This window comes from Hemiscyllium ocellatum, chromosome 31 (genome assembly GCF_020745735.1).
Source record: "Hemiscyllium ocellatum isolate sHemOce1 chromosome 31, sHemOce1.pat.X.cur, whole genome shotgun sequence".
Lineage (NCBI taxonomy): Eukaryota > Metazoa > Chordata > Chondrichthyes > Orectolobiformes > Hemiscylliidae > Hemiscyllium > Hemiscyllium ocellatum.
In genome coordinates, this window is record NC_083431.1 from 49,331,775 (window position 1) to 49,347,267 (window position 15,493).

At 46.2% G+C, this 15,493-nt stretch overlaps 1 protein-coding gene across 1 annotated transcript in view; it reads right to left on the bottom strand.

The window, feature by feature from the left end:
- Window positions 1-1,449: 1,449 nt before the first annotated feature.
- The window catches only part of LOC132830480 (linker for activation of T-cells family member 2-like), a 78,516-nt gene continuing 64,472 nt past the window's right edge, over window positions 1,450-15,493 (bottom strand). The window contains exons 10-13 of the mRNA XM_060848234.1: window positions 7,495-7,554; window positions 7,347-7,415; window positions 3,926-4,004; window positions 1,450-2,276 (exon numbers count right to left, since the gene is read on the bottom strand). Coding sequence (XP_060704217.1) covers window positions 3,928-4,004; window positions 7,347-7,415; window positions 7,495-7,554 — 206 coding nt within the window. The 3' untranslated portion in view covers window positions 1,450-2,276; window positions 3,926-3,927. The remainder of the gene's footprint in view (window positions 2,277-3,925; window positions 4,005-7,346; window positions 7,416-7,494; window positions 7,555-15,493) is intronic.

Sequence of the window (15,493 nt, forward strand, 5' to 3'; positions counted from 1 at the left end):
TAGAATAGATAAGGATGTTGCCAGAGTTGGAGGGTTTGAGCTATAGTGACAGGCTCAACAGACTGGGGCTAATTTCCCTTGAGCTGAGGGGTGACCTTAGAGGCTTATAAAGTCATGAGGGGTATGGATAGGGCAAATAGATAAGGTTTTTTTCCACTGTGTTGCAGAATCCAAAACTAGGGTGGCATAGGTTTAATGGGAGAGGAGAAAGATTTAAAAGGATCCTGAGGGGCAACTTTTCCACACAGGGTATATATGGAATGAGTTACCAGAGCCAAAGGTGGAGGCTGGTACAATTATAACATTTAAAAGGCATATGGATGAGTATATGAATAGGAAGGGTTTGGGGGAATAATGGCCGAACGCTGGTTAGCATGGACACGCTGGACCAAAGCGTCTGTTTCTGTGCTGTATATCTCCAAGACTCTATTTACCCAGGTCTCTGGACTCATGGCTTAGTGATAGTACCACTATGGCCACAATCTCAGGGCAACTGTCCAAACGCTTCTGAAATTTTAAAAGAAATTGTTAAAGGAATAAAAAGCAAGTCCCACAGACGAGGATGATCCCAGGTGAAGGCCATGTCAATGAGACTGGAGGAATTCAGATGGAGAGGTCGGTCATGAAAAGATTTGAAACAAAGAACGAGAATTTTAAAGTCAAGATTTTGCTTGACTGGGGTCCGTGTAAGTCAGCAGACATGGGTGATAAGTGAAATGAGACTTGATGTAAGCTGGGAGAGAGCCTTAGATGACCTTTTTGTTTACGAAGGTAGTGTAGGAGAGCAGCCAGGAACATTTCACTTTTGTCAAGTCTAGCCATAACAAAGCAATGAATGGGAGTTTCAGCAGCTGACGAGCAGTAGATACAACTGGATGATCTTCGAGGTGAAAACAGTGATGATACAAACACCAGTTGGAAGCTCATCTTGGGGTTAAGTATGACAACAGACAGAGTGTATTGTAAATTTCTGATCTGTGTTGGTCTATTATTAGGTAGTGAATGAGGGTGAGGGTTGGCACTACCACTATTCAGCAGCCTCACACTGCCATGCCATGTACACCCATCAGCACCTATCACTCTCAAGGTCAGGTCATTGTGCTAGATGGTGGTTTCGTGCTTGACTATAGTTCTCAAGCAGCTCATGGTTTTCAGCCTCACCAGAAAATTCTGTTTCAATCCTTGGCAACACTACACTACATAAAGTCAAACTACCCATTCATTGTACAATTTGAAACGTGAAAATCCTGCAGTAGCTTTTTGTGGAAAAAGAAAGTCAGTCCACTGCATGTACCAAAAGATGTATGAATGGATCTGATCTGGATCGTCTTTCTTAATACTGGCTGTCTGCTTAAGTAATGAGCCCCACATTAAGTGCATCTGCAAGATGGTTAGTTCACTCATAATCTGGCCCACTGGCACAGCATCAGACCATCCTGACAGGAAATGTTTTTAATCATTTAATATACAAGATGGAAAATGTTGAACAATGTTCAATACACGTATGAACAAAACAGCTTAATATAAATTGGTGCAGAAATTTCCTCTGATCCATAGAATAGCTTCCAAACTCTTTAGAACTGCATGACCCTGAATACTGGATGAAATTCAGTCAGCATCACTGATACAGAAGGGCTAAATACAAGGCACAGTTTTTAAAAAATACTAGCAGAGCTCTGATGCTCTTCGATAACTTTTGTTTAAGTTGTAGAGTCTGGGACACTAAACTATTCACCTTCAATCCAAGGCAATTTAAATTCAATAAACAGATACAATAATTTAATTTTAAAAATGATTGTGCAAATAATGAAATACTATTTCTCATTCTCAGAGTTTGCGAATCGAGTTGTGAATTTTAAAAAGATAGTCCTGAATGGTTGCCATAGTAGAAACACAATGGTATCACTTAAGTAATTCCAGGGATAGGACTATGTTCAATATGGAACATCGTTATTGAAATCTTCCAATTGAGATGAAAATGTTGTTGAAACACTAGAATTAACATGTTTCAGTGGGAAAGTGCACCATTAGAATGTGATTCTTGTGCAGAAATAAATTAATAGATACTGTTGCTAAATGTCCGTGGATGCTGTAAATATTCTTAGCAGAACTAAGAAACACAAAGAAAGCTTGCATTGGGAGAAAGGAAGGAATTCCCCAGAGGTTTGTAGACTGTCTCCTTCTTTGACAGTCCATTTGTGTTCAGCGAAGAGTAGTTAACTTCACCAACTGCGGAAAGCTTAATTGTAAAGATCTTTTCCCCAGATTTCTGTACGCTAAAGGAAATAATATGGACAAATGTTTAGTATAAATATCCATTCAATTATAAAGCTAAAGTCTTATTCTATCATCCTAATCATTTTTAAACATTGTGGCACTCATATGAACAGTACAAAACACTGGACAGTCTCTTCATAACCTTAGTCTTTGCCCAGCTCTAACTTTATCTGGATGTAACCTTTTATAAATTGTCCTCTTTGCTCCAGTAGTGACAGTCACTGCTTCCAGCTCCCAAAGCATCAGGCTACAGAACTCTTCTCTCATCCTTCTGTTCCCGTCTTCTTTGAGCTCAGACATAGTATGACCTGAGATTAGCTTCTCACTTTTGCCTTTGAGATGTCTTGGCAAGTTATTTGGTTAAAAGAGCTATATAAACACACATTTGTTGCAATGTAATGCAAGAAATAACCTTTCACGACTTTGGAAGCATCAAATCAGCACCTGAAAAATGGATAGGTTTCAGATTTCTGCTTCTGTAAAAAACATTTACTGTATTTTTCTGCTTGGAATTGCAGATTCACCTTTTGTTTTTACTGTCCTCACTATGACATGCTCCCTCCTTTTGATGCTTAGCTGTCTCTAGGAATCAAAGTTCTGATCTTGCATGGAATTTAAAAGCACAGAAACTGGCAACTCAGCCCAACTGGTCTGTGCTGATATTTCTGCCTCACAAAAGCCTCCTCCCACTGCTTTTCATCTAGTCCATTTAGCATATCGTTCTATTCTCTATGCCTTCTTCTCTTACGTGCCAATTTAGTTTCTCTTTAAATACATCTGTGTTCTTGGCTTCAATTATTCCATATGCTTCTGAATTCCACTTTCTAACCACTATCTGGATAAAATAAATTCTGCTAAATTCCCCACTCTATATAACTGTTGACCCTCGCACATTGAACAGATGTTCCCTTCTGTGAGAAAGTTGCAAACAAGTTGTCGTAGAGATCAAGTGACAGGAGATAGGCTCAAAACTCAGATTAGGAGAAACTACTCCCAATCTGTATAACTCACTCTCCCAGAGTGCAGTGAGGGATAGAATCAATCAACAAGCTGTATAACTCACTCTCCCAGAGTGCAGTGAGGGATAGAATCAATCAACAAATTCAAGAAAGAAATAGGTATGTTTCTGATGAAAAGTGGGATAAAGGGCTATGGGGAGCAAGTAGGAAAGTGAAGCTGAGACCAGGATAAGAGCAGCCATGATCATGTTAATGATGGAGTGGTTCAGAGGGCTGAATTGCCTACTCCTGCTCCTAATTCCTGTGTTCCTATATTCATGGCCCCAGGTTTGGTCTCTGACGAATAATAGTTTGCGTATTAGATGGTTCCTTATATTTCAGCGCACATTCATCAGAAGGCAAATGTCTCTTGAAATACAACTATTGCAACATTATGTTGAACTCTGTACGCTATGGTCAGTGTTTGTTGCCCAAGGCACTTTCAGACAATGGATAATACATTGATTTCCAGGAAGCTAATTCTTCAAAGGCAGGAGTTGGTGGGAGGAGTTACATCATATTCATGTTCCACATGAATGTTCTTGCTGTTTCATTTTCAACATTCTTACTACATCTCTACTTGTTAGATTTAGCGTAGCAAAATAGGCTGAGCCAGTACGTTTGGTCCGAAATCTGAGTGATTGTCTTACCTTTACAAAGTTGGACAAGGAACGGTGTTGACATAATCTGGTTCTTCATCTTCCTCAGAGTTATTCATATATGTCTTTTCTGAAGATTAAAAGTAAGAAGTACAATAATAATGAGTTTGTATTTTATACAATTTCGTATTGCAGCAATGTAGGTGCAATGATAAAATCTTGAAGATATTTAACTCAGTCTTGTGTATGCACTAGTTATCTACCACTGACACTTAAATGTTGGCCTAGCCAGCAATGCCTGTACCCATTGAGTAAATTCTTCAAAAAAGCAACTTCTCTGAAAATTACACATTCAACAGCCAATGCTTAGCATGTTTCCAACTTGCATATTTCACCCTATTTTTTCTGAAGTTTAAATGTTCAAAGCTGATCCTCGTACTTTTCTAGGTGGGACCTTGAAGAAACAATTCCTGACCTCTTCCCCCTTCAGAAAACTAGCCACATTGTGTACATCGTTTTGATTCATTATTGTGCCAGAGGGTCTGCTTTTAACCCCATACATAGGTGGCTCCTTAAATCTCTGCTTAGTGTTACAATATTCGCATTTGTCTTTCTCAGGTCTAAAGGTCAACCTCATGGAAATGTGTTTGTAGAGCTCCCAATCACATTTTTTGAAAAGGTGGTCTGGTGTGAACATCAGAATTTCCCCAAAAGCTCACTGACTAATTTCATTTTTAAGCTGTTTGTGCTATTCCTTTCTGAGGAGGGAGGAGGTGCTTAATTTCTCTCCCAGCTAAGACTCCCTGTAGAATTTCTACACTCAAGACATGACGTAGCTTTTCACTGGTACTACCTGCAACAGTTTTCTAGTTCTTTCCTGCTAGGCACTTCATGAAGTGATGGCCCATTAGGAATTATAGATGGTGGGGGTACACTGTCCAAGTCTTTCGTTGACTTGGATGAAGTAGAGATGGGTACAAGGGCTGGCAGGCTCATTCATCAGTTCCCCAAGTCTCTGTCACATGTGGAACTGGAATAGGCAGGGGTTGTAATCATGTCCACATTTAACATCAATGGCAAGCCAATTTGTTCAAGTATTTCAGTTTTACTTAATTTACCTGAATTACTCTGCAGCACGGTGGCTCAGTGGTTAGAACTGCTGCTTCACAGAGCCAGGAACCCAGGTTCAATTCCATTCTCAGGTGATTGTGCAAAGTCCACACACACACATATTCTGCCTGTGTCTTCCTCCAGATACTCTGGTTTTTCCTCTCACACTCAAAGAAGTGCACATTAGGTGGACTGACCATGTAAATTAGGTAAAAACAATGACTGCAGATGCTGCAAACCAGAATCTACATTAGAGTGGTGCTGGAAAAGCACAGCAGTTCAGGCAGCATCCAAGGAGCAGGAAAATCGATGTTTCAGGCAAAAGCCCTTCCTGATGAAGGGATGCTGCCTGAACTGCTGTGCTTTTCCAGCACCACTCTAACCCTGACCATGATAAATTGCCCATGGTATCTAAGAATGGGCAAAGCAAGATGAGTTAGCCATGGGAAATGCAGGGTGGGTGGGTGGGTGGGACACTTCTGGAAGGTCGGTATGGACTGAATGGCCTGCTTCTACATGTAGGAGCAGAATTAGGCCATTTCAGCCCATTAAGTCTATTCTGCCAATTAATCAAAGCTAATGTTTCTTAGCTACATTTTGAAACAGTCCATGTTGCATTTGAACAAGATCTGGACAATACCCAGGCTTGGGCTGACAAGTGGCAATTAACATTAACGTCACACAAATGCCAGACAATGACCATCACCAATAAGAGGCAAGATTAGGGTGGTACTGGAAAAGCACAGCAGGTCAGGCAGCATCCAAGGAGCAGGAAAATCGATGTTTCGGGAAAAGGCCCTTATCAGGATGAAGGCCTTCCTGATGAAGGGCTTTTGCCCAAAATGTCAATTTTCCTACTTCTTGGATGCTGCCTGATCTGCTGTACTTTTCCAGCGCCACTCTAATCTAGACTCTGATCTCCAGCCTCTGTAGCACTTTTGCTGACCAATAAGAGACAACCTAACCACCACCTCTTGACAGTCCATACTGTTCCTACCACTGAATCCCCCACAATCAAATCCTGGGGGTTATTCTTGACCAGAAACTCAACTGAACTTGCCACATAAACACAATGGCTACAACACCAGGTTAGAGGCTAAAAATACTGTGGTGAGTAACTCACCTCCTGACTCCCCAGTGTTTGTCCACCATTACAAGTTACAAGTCAAGAATGTGATGGATTACTTCTCTCTTGCTTGGATGGGTACAGCTCCAAAAACATTCAAGAAGCATTGTACTATCCACAAAGCAGCCCACTTGATTGGCACCACATCCACAAGTTATCCACTCCCTCCATCACCGATGCTCAGTAGCAGCAGTGTGTACTATTTATAACATGTGCTGCAGAAATGTGTCAATGATGCTCAGACAGCACCTTCCAAACTCACAACCACTTCCATTCAGAAGGACAAGAGCAGTAGATATATGGGAACACCACCACTTCCAAGTCCCCCTCCCAAGCCACTCACTATTCTGACTTGGAAATATATCACCATTCCTTCACTTTCACTTGGTTAAAATCCTGGAGTTCCTTCCCTCGTGGTATTGTGGGTCAACCCACAGCAGATGGACTGCAGCGGTTCAAGAAGGCAGCTCACCATCACCTTCTCAAGGGCAACTAGGGATGGACAATAAATGTTGCCCACATCCCACAAATGGATTTTTAAAACATTCTCTTGCCTTCTCCCTTAACCCTCTTACTAATCAAGAATCTATCTACAGAGGAACCTCAATTCTCCGAAAGACACGGGCGAGGAAAATTTTGTGCAGTTAATTGAATGCTGGACAATCGATGCCGGATAACACTGTTAGGCATGCATCAGGAATTTGAGATCTTGTTCAGATATTCTGAAATTCCCTTAATCCAATGCTGGATAATCGAGGTTCCTCTGTATCTATCTCTTCTTAAATACACTCAATCACTTGGCCTCCACAGCCTTTGTGGCAATGTGACTTTTGCCCGAAATGTCAATTTTCCTGCTCCTCAGATGCTGCCTGACCTGCTGTGCTTTTCCGGGTTCTCACTGTTAAACAACCATCTTTACTTCCAACTCTTTGGCTGGGGATTAATATCCAAACACTCTCCTGTGACATTGCCCAGCTCAATCTCACAAATTGCTACTCAGAAATCTGCTGATAGAGCAGGAGTGAGGTCAGAGAGAGTCTTTCACTCAGTTCTCTTCCCTGACTGTAGCTTTTGAAGTTCCTTTGATGAGACTCTGCATGAAACTTGTTTTGCCAACTTACAGAATTTGAGCTGTACGCTGACTCTCAGCCTTGCTATCACTGGCTGATCTTATTCTTAATATAAATCTTAACATTTCTGAGTTATTTTATTTGTTCATCAGATTGATGACCTTACCTTCTGGTTCCTGCTGAAACTTCCATTTCACAGCGTATTCACAGTTCTCATAACTTGCCCCTGAGTCCACTGCAATCAGACAAAACACTGTGAACAACAACATTCCAAACTGTTCCTAACATTGACAATGTCCAGAAGCTGCACCTACCTGATTTTTGACTCTCGGTTTTCCTGATCTCCACGTTTTCATATGAAGTCGAGTCATCATCTTCAGGCAAAAGTAAAATAAAGTCACATCACATCACAGAAAACACAAAAAAGCTTTAGTCATTCAGTTTCACAACTGTATTGGATTTCAGCTCCAAGATCAGAAACAAGGTCATATTGACAAGGGTAGGACAGAGAAGCACCACTGCTGTTTGGGTCACTGGGGCCTGAAATCCAAACTTGAACCTTAGCCCCATCTTACAATTTCCACTGGCTGCACCACATTGAGCGTGAGATATCCTGTTTGGGGGAAGGTGTCCCTCAGCAGTGTGCATTTACCACGTGGAGGATACGGGAGAAAAGTAGGGGAATGAAAGTAACTGGGGAGATGGATCAAAGAGCCAGCACAGGCAGGTGGGCTGAGCAGTCTTGTTCCATGACTCTGAGAAGTTGGGAAGTCTAAGTCCAAGGGTTATATGATATAGTACTTTTAATATTTAAACCAATAACATTATGAATCGTTTAAAGGTCTGTATTCATTTAATTCCATCTGGAAGAATTACTCTTATCAAAAGTAGTATGTTCAGGTGAAATGATTGTTAATCTAACATAGAACTCAGTTGTTCAGAGAGGTCCTTGTTCCCAACAGGGCTGTCAACTTCGCAATACTGCTCTGTGTTCTCAGAGCTCCATCTAATGACCAGACACAGTATTGATCAGAACAAGTTGACAGCTGCAAATGTGTTGCTGGTCAAAGCACAGCAGGCCAGGCAGCATCTCAGGAATAGAGAATTCGACGTTTCGAGCATAAGCCCAAGGGCTTATGCTCGAAACGTCGAATTCTCTATTCCTGAGATGCTGCCTGGCCTGCTGTGCTTTGACCAGCAACACATTTGCAGCTGTGATCTCCAGCATCTGCAGACCTCATTTTTTACCAGAACAAGTTGACATTGACTTTACCAAACTGGTAGAGGAATTGCAGTCAAGTTATGAAAATTTTTCATGATCGGTACTTTTAATAGGAATTATCTATTTTAGGCATCTATAGTAAAATGAGAATGTTTAAAAATGTTTCAAACATAAGTCACGTCCAACTCACTGAATGAGTGAGCTTGCAGCATTATGGGGGTGTAGGAAGGAATTACAATGGCACTGATTGGACTAATCTAGAGATGCCTAGTCTGGATTGCATGGGCCAAATGGGCTCAGCTGGGCACAGGGTTCCATCATCCAAATGCACTAGAATTGGCATTTCCAACCGGACATATTCCAGGAGGTTTCAACACATGGTCCAAAGCCAAAGTCAAAGTCAATCAGCAGCAGGACTCCTCCAATTGCCAGCTCCTTCAGCCCAGACACATACAGACTCAAGCATCCACGACTTGCACAGAATTGGGATCAAACGTTTGGAGTTGGATTAGAAGTATTTACTGTGTTACCTTGACCCCATCAGGCTGGAGGAGTCCAAATGCTCGGCCAAATCCAATCCAATTCAAACTAACCAGTTCCAAATTCCAGCAGAATATAACTAGATAGCAACATTTACCCAACAGCGATGACACAGAGCTCACAATTGGCATCCCACACCCACCCAACTGTGACATTCTCCCTCCAGGAGCAGGAAGAGTCTCTGGTTAGTACAGATTCCAAAGAGAAAGCCGCATTGGAGGGAGACAGGAGTGCTTGTGAGAGAGGGAGAGATAGGAGATCTCACTGCAACCTCATTACCAATCCTAAGAGGGGGGGGGGTCCCAGCAATCGTCTCTCATTTCCCACCCACTAGGGCTGAATGGCCTCCTGTGCCAAAATGCCTCACTGACCCACCGATCTTATAGAAGCTGCTATCTACCTGACAGGAGGATTTTTGTCACCTACCTCCCCTTCCTTTTACTGATCAGCAGAACGCACTGGAGAAAAACCAACTGTCCAAGGAGTAAGGTTTGATAACGGGTATTGCACATTTTATAAAAGTTAGGTTATTTCAACAGTGAGGTTCTCTACTGTGCATGTAATCCTAGTGTGTTTATGAATGTTCCATGAATTACTCCTGTAAATAAAATAAATTTAAATCTCCAGAATAAAAATATTAAAATCACAAAAATCATATCAGGCAAATTACTGCAGACAACTAAACAGATGTAGAGAAACAAGATAATTTGGAACCATCTAGAAAACCTTACCTTCTTTGTTTCTAAAGTAAGTTCAACATCCCCATCTTCCAGACTCCAATAATCTACTCTCAAGTGTCAGCGTTAGCTCAGTGGGGGTCACTCTTAGCTCCGAAGTTCAAACCCTAATCCAGAGATGTGAGCCTGGCATCAAGGCTGATGCTTCACTGCAGTACTGAGGGAGGATTATGCAGCCCTGAGATGCTGTCTTTCACATGAGCTATCAACCGAAGGTTCTGAGCAGTATTTACAAAACAGCACTCCTGACTAACACTTCTCACTCTGCTAGGATTTTAAAAAACAGGTTATTGTGTCCTGTCTCTCTGGGGGAGCCCTGGCTGTCTGTCTGTCTGGGGGAGCCCTGGCTGTCTGTCTGTCTGGGGGAGCCCGGCTGTCTGTCTCTCTGGGGGAGCCCTAGCTGTCTGTCCCTCTGGGGGAGCCCTGGCTGTCTGTCTCTCTGGGGGAGCCCGGCTGTCTGTCTCTCTGAGGGAGCCCGGCTGTCTGTCTCTCTGAGGGACCCCCGGCTGTCTGTCCCTCTGGGGAGCCCTGGCTGTCTGACTGTCTGGGGGACCCCTGGCTGTCTGACTGTCTGGGGGACCCCTGGCTGTCTGTCTCTCTGGGGGAGCCCTGGCTGTCTGTCTCTCTGGGGGACCCCCGGCTGTCTGTCTCTCTGGGGGACCCCCGGCTGTCTGTCTGTCTGGGGAATCCTCGGCTGTCTGTCTCTCTGGGGTACCCCCGGCTGTCTGTCCCTCTGGGGGAGCCCAGCTGTCTGTCTGTCTGGGGGACCCCCGGCTGTCTGTCTCTCTGGGGGATCCCCGGCTGTCTGTCCCTCTGGGGGAGCCCAGCTGTCTGTCTGTCTGGGGGACCCCTGGCTGTCTGTCTCTCTGGGGGATCCCCGGCTGTCTGTCCCTCTGGGGGAGCCCAGCTGTCTGTCTGTCTGGGGGACCCCCGGCTGTCTGTCTCTCTGGGGGATCCCCGGCTGTCTGTCCCTCTGGGGGAGCCCAGCTGTCTGTCTGTCTGGGGGACCCCTGGCTGTCTGTCTCTCTGGGGGATCCCCGGCTGTCTGTCCCTCTGGGGGAGCCCTGGCTGTCTGTCTGTCTGGGGGACCCCCGGCTGTCTGTCTCTCTGGGGGAACCCTGGCTGTCTGTCTCTCTAGGGGAGCCCGGCTGTCTGTCTGTCTGGGGGACCCCCGGCTGTCTGTCCCTCTGAGGGACCCCCGGCTGTCTGTCCCTCTGAGGGACCCCCGGCTGTCTGTCTCTCTGGGGGAGCCCCGGCTATCTGTCCCTCTGAGGGACCCCCGGCTGTCTGTCTCTCCGGGGGAGCCCCGGCTGTCTATCCCTCTGAGGGACCCCCGGCTGTCTGTTTGTCTGGGGGATCCCCGGCTGTCTGTCCCTCTGGGGGAGCCCAGCTGTCTGTCTGTCTGGGGGACCCCCGGCTGTCTGTCTCTCTGGGGGAGCCCAGCTGTCTGACTGTCTGGGGGACCCTGGCTGTCTGTCTGGGGGAGCCCGGCTGTCTGTCTCTCTGGGGGAGCCCAGCTGTCTGTCTCTCTGAGGGACCCCTGGCTGTCTGTATGTCTGGGGGATTCCCGGCTGTCTGTCCCTCTGGGGGAGCCCAGCTGTCTGTCTGGGGGACCCCCGGCTGTCTGTCTCTCTGGGGGAGCCCGGCTGTCTGACTGTCTGGGGGACCCCGGCTGTCTGTCTGGGGGAGTCCAGCTGTCTGTCTATCTGTCTGTCCGGGGGACCTGGCTGTCTGTCCGGCTGTCTGTCTGTCTGGGGAAGCCCAGCTGTCTGTCTGTCTGGGGGAGCCCCGGCTGTCTGTCCCTCTGAGGGACCCCCGGCTGTCTGTTTGTCTGGGGGATCCCCGGCTGTCTGTCTGGGGGAGCCCAGCTGTCTGTCCGGGGGACCTCGCTGTCTGTCTGTCTGGGGGAGCCCAGCTGTCTGTCTGTCTGGGGGAGCCCAGCTGTCTGTCTGGGGGACCTGGCTGCTATTTGCAAAAGAGTGATTGGCCTTTGTTGGCTGAATGCTGGTAGAATGTCCCCAGGACTCATTGCTGATCTATAACTACAAGATATTTGTCTTGATGGGTTTTCAGGGGAAATGGAACTGCATCATATCGGTCTGGATTGGGCATTTTGCCAGCTTGAACATATTACCTCCCTTTCTACCATTTGTATTTCTTTCAAATTAGAGGGCATATGTTTAGGGTGAGAAGGGAAAGATTTAAAAGGGATCTGTTTCACGCAGAGGGTGGTGCGAGTATGGAATGAGCTGCCAGAGAAAGTGGCATTGGTTGTGATCTTTCAAAAGTCACTGGAATCAGGGAATGTCCCAGATGATTGGAAAATCGCTGTTGTAACCCCCTTGTTCAAGAAAGGATCACGACAAAAGATGGAAAATTGGAGGCCAATTAGCCTAACCTCAGTTGTTGGTAAAATTCTGAATCCATCGTTAAGGATGAGATTTCTAAATCTTGGAAGTGCAGGACTTAGTACGGGGAGGTCATGCCTGACAAACCTATTAGAATCCTTTGAAGAAGGAACAAGTTGGTTAGGCCAGGGAAATCCAATGGATCTTATCTATCTAAACTTCCAAAAGGCCTTTGATAAGGTGCCTCACGGGAGGCTGCTGAGTAAAGTGAGGACCCATGGTGTTCGAGGTGAGCTACTGACATGGATTGAGGATTGGCTGTCTGACAGCAGGCAGAGAGTTGGGATGAAAGGTTCTTTTTCGGAATGGCAGCTGGTGACAAGTGGTGTCTCACAGGGTTCAGTGTTGGGGCCGAAGCTGTTCACATTATATATTAATGATCTGGATGAAGGGACTGGGGGCATTCTGGTGAAGTATGCCAATGATATGAAGTTAGGTGGACAGGCAGGTAGTATTGAGGAGGTGGAGAGGCTGATGAAAGATTTAGACAGTTTAGGAGCGTGGTCCAGGAAATGGCTGATGAAATTCAAACTGAGCAAATGCAAGGTCTTGCACTTTGCAAAAAGGAATACAGGTATGGACTATTTTCCAAATGGTGAGAAAATACATAAAGCGAAAATACAAAGGGATCTGGGAGTGCTAGTCCAGGATTCTGTAAAGATTAACTTGCAGGTTAAGTCCGTGATTAAGAAAGCAAATGTAATATTGTCATTTATCTCAAGAGGGTTGGAATTTAAAAACAGTGATGTGCTTCTGAGACTTTATAAAGCTCGAGTTAGGCCCCATTTAGAATTCTGTGTCCAATTTCGGGCCTCACACTTCAGGAAGGACGTATTGGCACTGGGGCGTGTCCAGTGGAGATTCACACGGATGATCCCTGGAATGGTAGGCCTAACATATGAAGAACGGCTGATTGTATTCATTAGAGTTTAGAAGGTTGAGGGGAGGTCTAATAGAAACTTACAAGACAATGCCTGGCTTAGAAAGGGTGGACGTTGAGAAATTGTTTCGGTTAGGTGGGGAGACTAGGACCCATGGGCACCGCCTTAGAATTACAGGGGGTCAATTTAGAATGGAAATGAGGAGACATTTCTTCAGCCAGAGAGTGGTGGGCCTGTGGAATTCATTGCCACAAAGCACAGTGGAAGCGGGGATGTTAAATGTCTTCAAGGCAGAGACTGATAAATTCATGATCTCGCAAGGAATTAAGGGCTACGGGGAGAGTGCAGTTAAGTGGAGTTGAGATGTCCATCAGCCATGATTAAATGGCGGAGTGGACTCGATGGGCCAAATGGCCTTACTTCCACTCCTATGTCTTATGGTCTTACTCCACCCATCTCATGGGACTGGATGCACCAAACAGTGGTAATGGAGCAGTCTCAGGCTTGAGTAGATGTTCTGAGCCTTCACAGCTTCCTCAGATTGTTGTCATGTCTTCCTCCAGAAGGCACCTTCATCTCAAATTCTTATGGTACAGAAACATTGTTCACAATGCCCTGAAACCCAGGGGGTCGGATGCATTGGACAGCATTAGGGGATATTTTCAGACTCATCAAGACATCATAGTCTTTGTTCCATCTCTCCCATGAGTTATTTGATGAGAGTACCTATATTCAGCAGTTGTATGTAGATTTCAAAAAAGCCTCAGAAGCCAGGCATTCAGGGGAAGCTTTAATCACAAAGATCTCCAATTTGGGGATGCAGCTGGTAAATTGGCCATACTGGGGTATGGCACAGGCCAAATGGAAGAATGGGGAATGATACCAGTGGCAGTCTCCCTTGTAAAAGGATCAACTTAAGAAGGTATTTGCATCCAACTTGTTCGCAGTCTGGTAGAACTAAGATGCATTTCTCTTCCATATACCAGGTGGCAAGAAAAGAATTGAGGAGTGGGAACTTTACTATTTGTAGCCCTTATTCACAGTCCATTATTTGTTGGTTGGCATATTTGTTTTTGAGTAAAAACAATCCTCCCACTTCCTCCAAACTAAAGGAGTTGCCATGGGCACCCGCATGGGCCCCAGCTATGCCTGTCTCTTCGTAGGATATGTGGAACAGTCCATCTTCCGCAACTACACTGGCACCACCCCCCACCTTTTCCTCCGCTACATCGATGACTGTATCGGCGCTGCCTCGTGCTCCCACGAGGAGGTTGAACAGTTCATCAACTTTACTAACACCTTCCATCCTGACCTCAAATTCATCTGGACTGTCTCAGACTCCTCCCTCCCCTTCCTAGACCTTTCCATTTCTATCTCGGGCGACCGACTCAACACAGACATCTACTATAAACCGACTGACTCCCACAGCTACCTGGACTACACCTCCTCCCACCCTGCCCCCTGTAAAAACTCCATCCCATATTCCCAATTCCTTCGTCTCCGCCGCATCTGCTCCCAGGAGGACCAGTTCCAACACCGCACAGCCCAGATGGCCTCCTTCTTCAAGGACCGCAGATTCCCCCCAGACGTGATCGACGATGCCCTCCACCGCATCTCCTCCACTTCCCGCTCCTCCGCCCTTGAGCCCCGCTCCTCCAACCGCCACCAAGACAGAACCCCACTGGTTCTCACCTACCACCCCACCAACCTCCGTATACAACGTATCATCCGCCGTCATTTCCGCCACCTCCAAACGGACCCCACCACCAGGGATATATTTCCCTCCCCTCCCCTATCAGCGTTCCGCAAAGACCACTCCCTTCGTGACTCCCTCGTCAGGTCCACACCCCCCACCAGCCCAACCTCCACTCCCGGCACCTTCCCGTGCAACCGCAGGAAATGTAAAACTTGCGCCCACACCTCCTCCCTCACTTCCCTCCAAGGCCCCAAGGGATCCTTCCATATCCGCCACAAGTTCACCTGTACCTCCACACACATCATCTATTGCATCCGCTGCACCCGATGTGGCCTCCTCTATATTGGGGAGACGGGCCGCTTACTTGCGGAACGCTTCAGAGAACACCTCTGGGACGCCCGGACTAACCCAACCCAACCACCCCGTGGCTCAACACTTTAACTCTCCCTCCCACTCCACCGAGGACATGCAGGTCCTTGGACTCCTCCACCGGCAGAACATAACAACACGACGGCTGGAGGAGGAGTGCCTCATCTTCCGCCTGGGAACCCTCCAACCACAAGGAATGAACTCAGATTTCTCCAGTTTCCTCATTTCCCCTCCCCTCACTTTGTCTCAGTCGGTTCCCTCAACTCAGCACCGCCCTCCTAACCTGTAATCTTCTTCCTAACCTCTCCGCCCCCACCCCACTCCGGCCTATCACCCTCACCTTGACCTCCTTCCACCTATCCCACCTCCATCGCCCCTCCCCCAAGTCCCTCCTCCCTACCTTTTATCTTAGCCTGCTTGGCACACTCTCCTCATTCCTGATGAAGGGCTTATGCCCGAA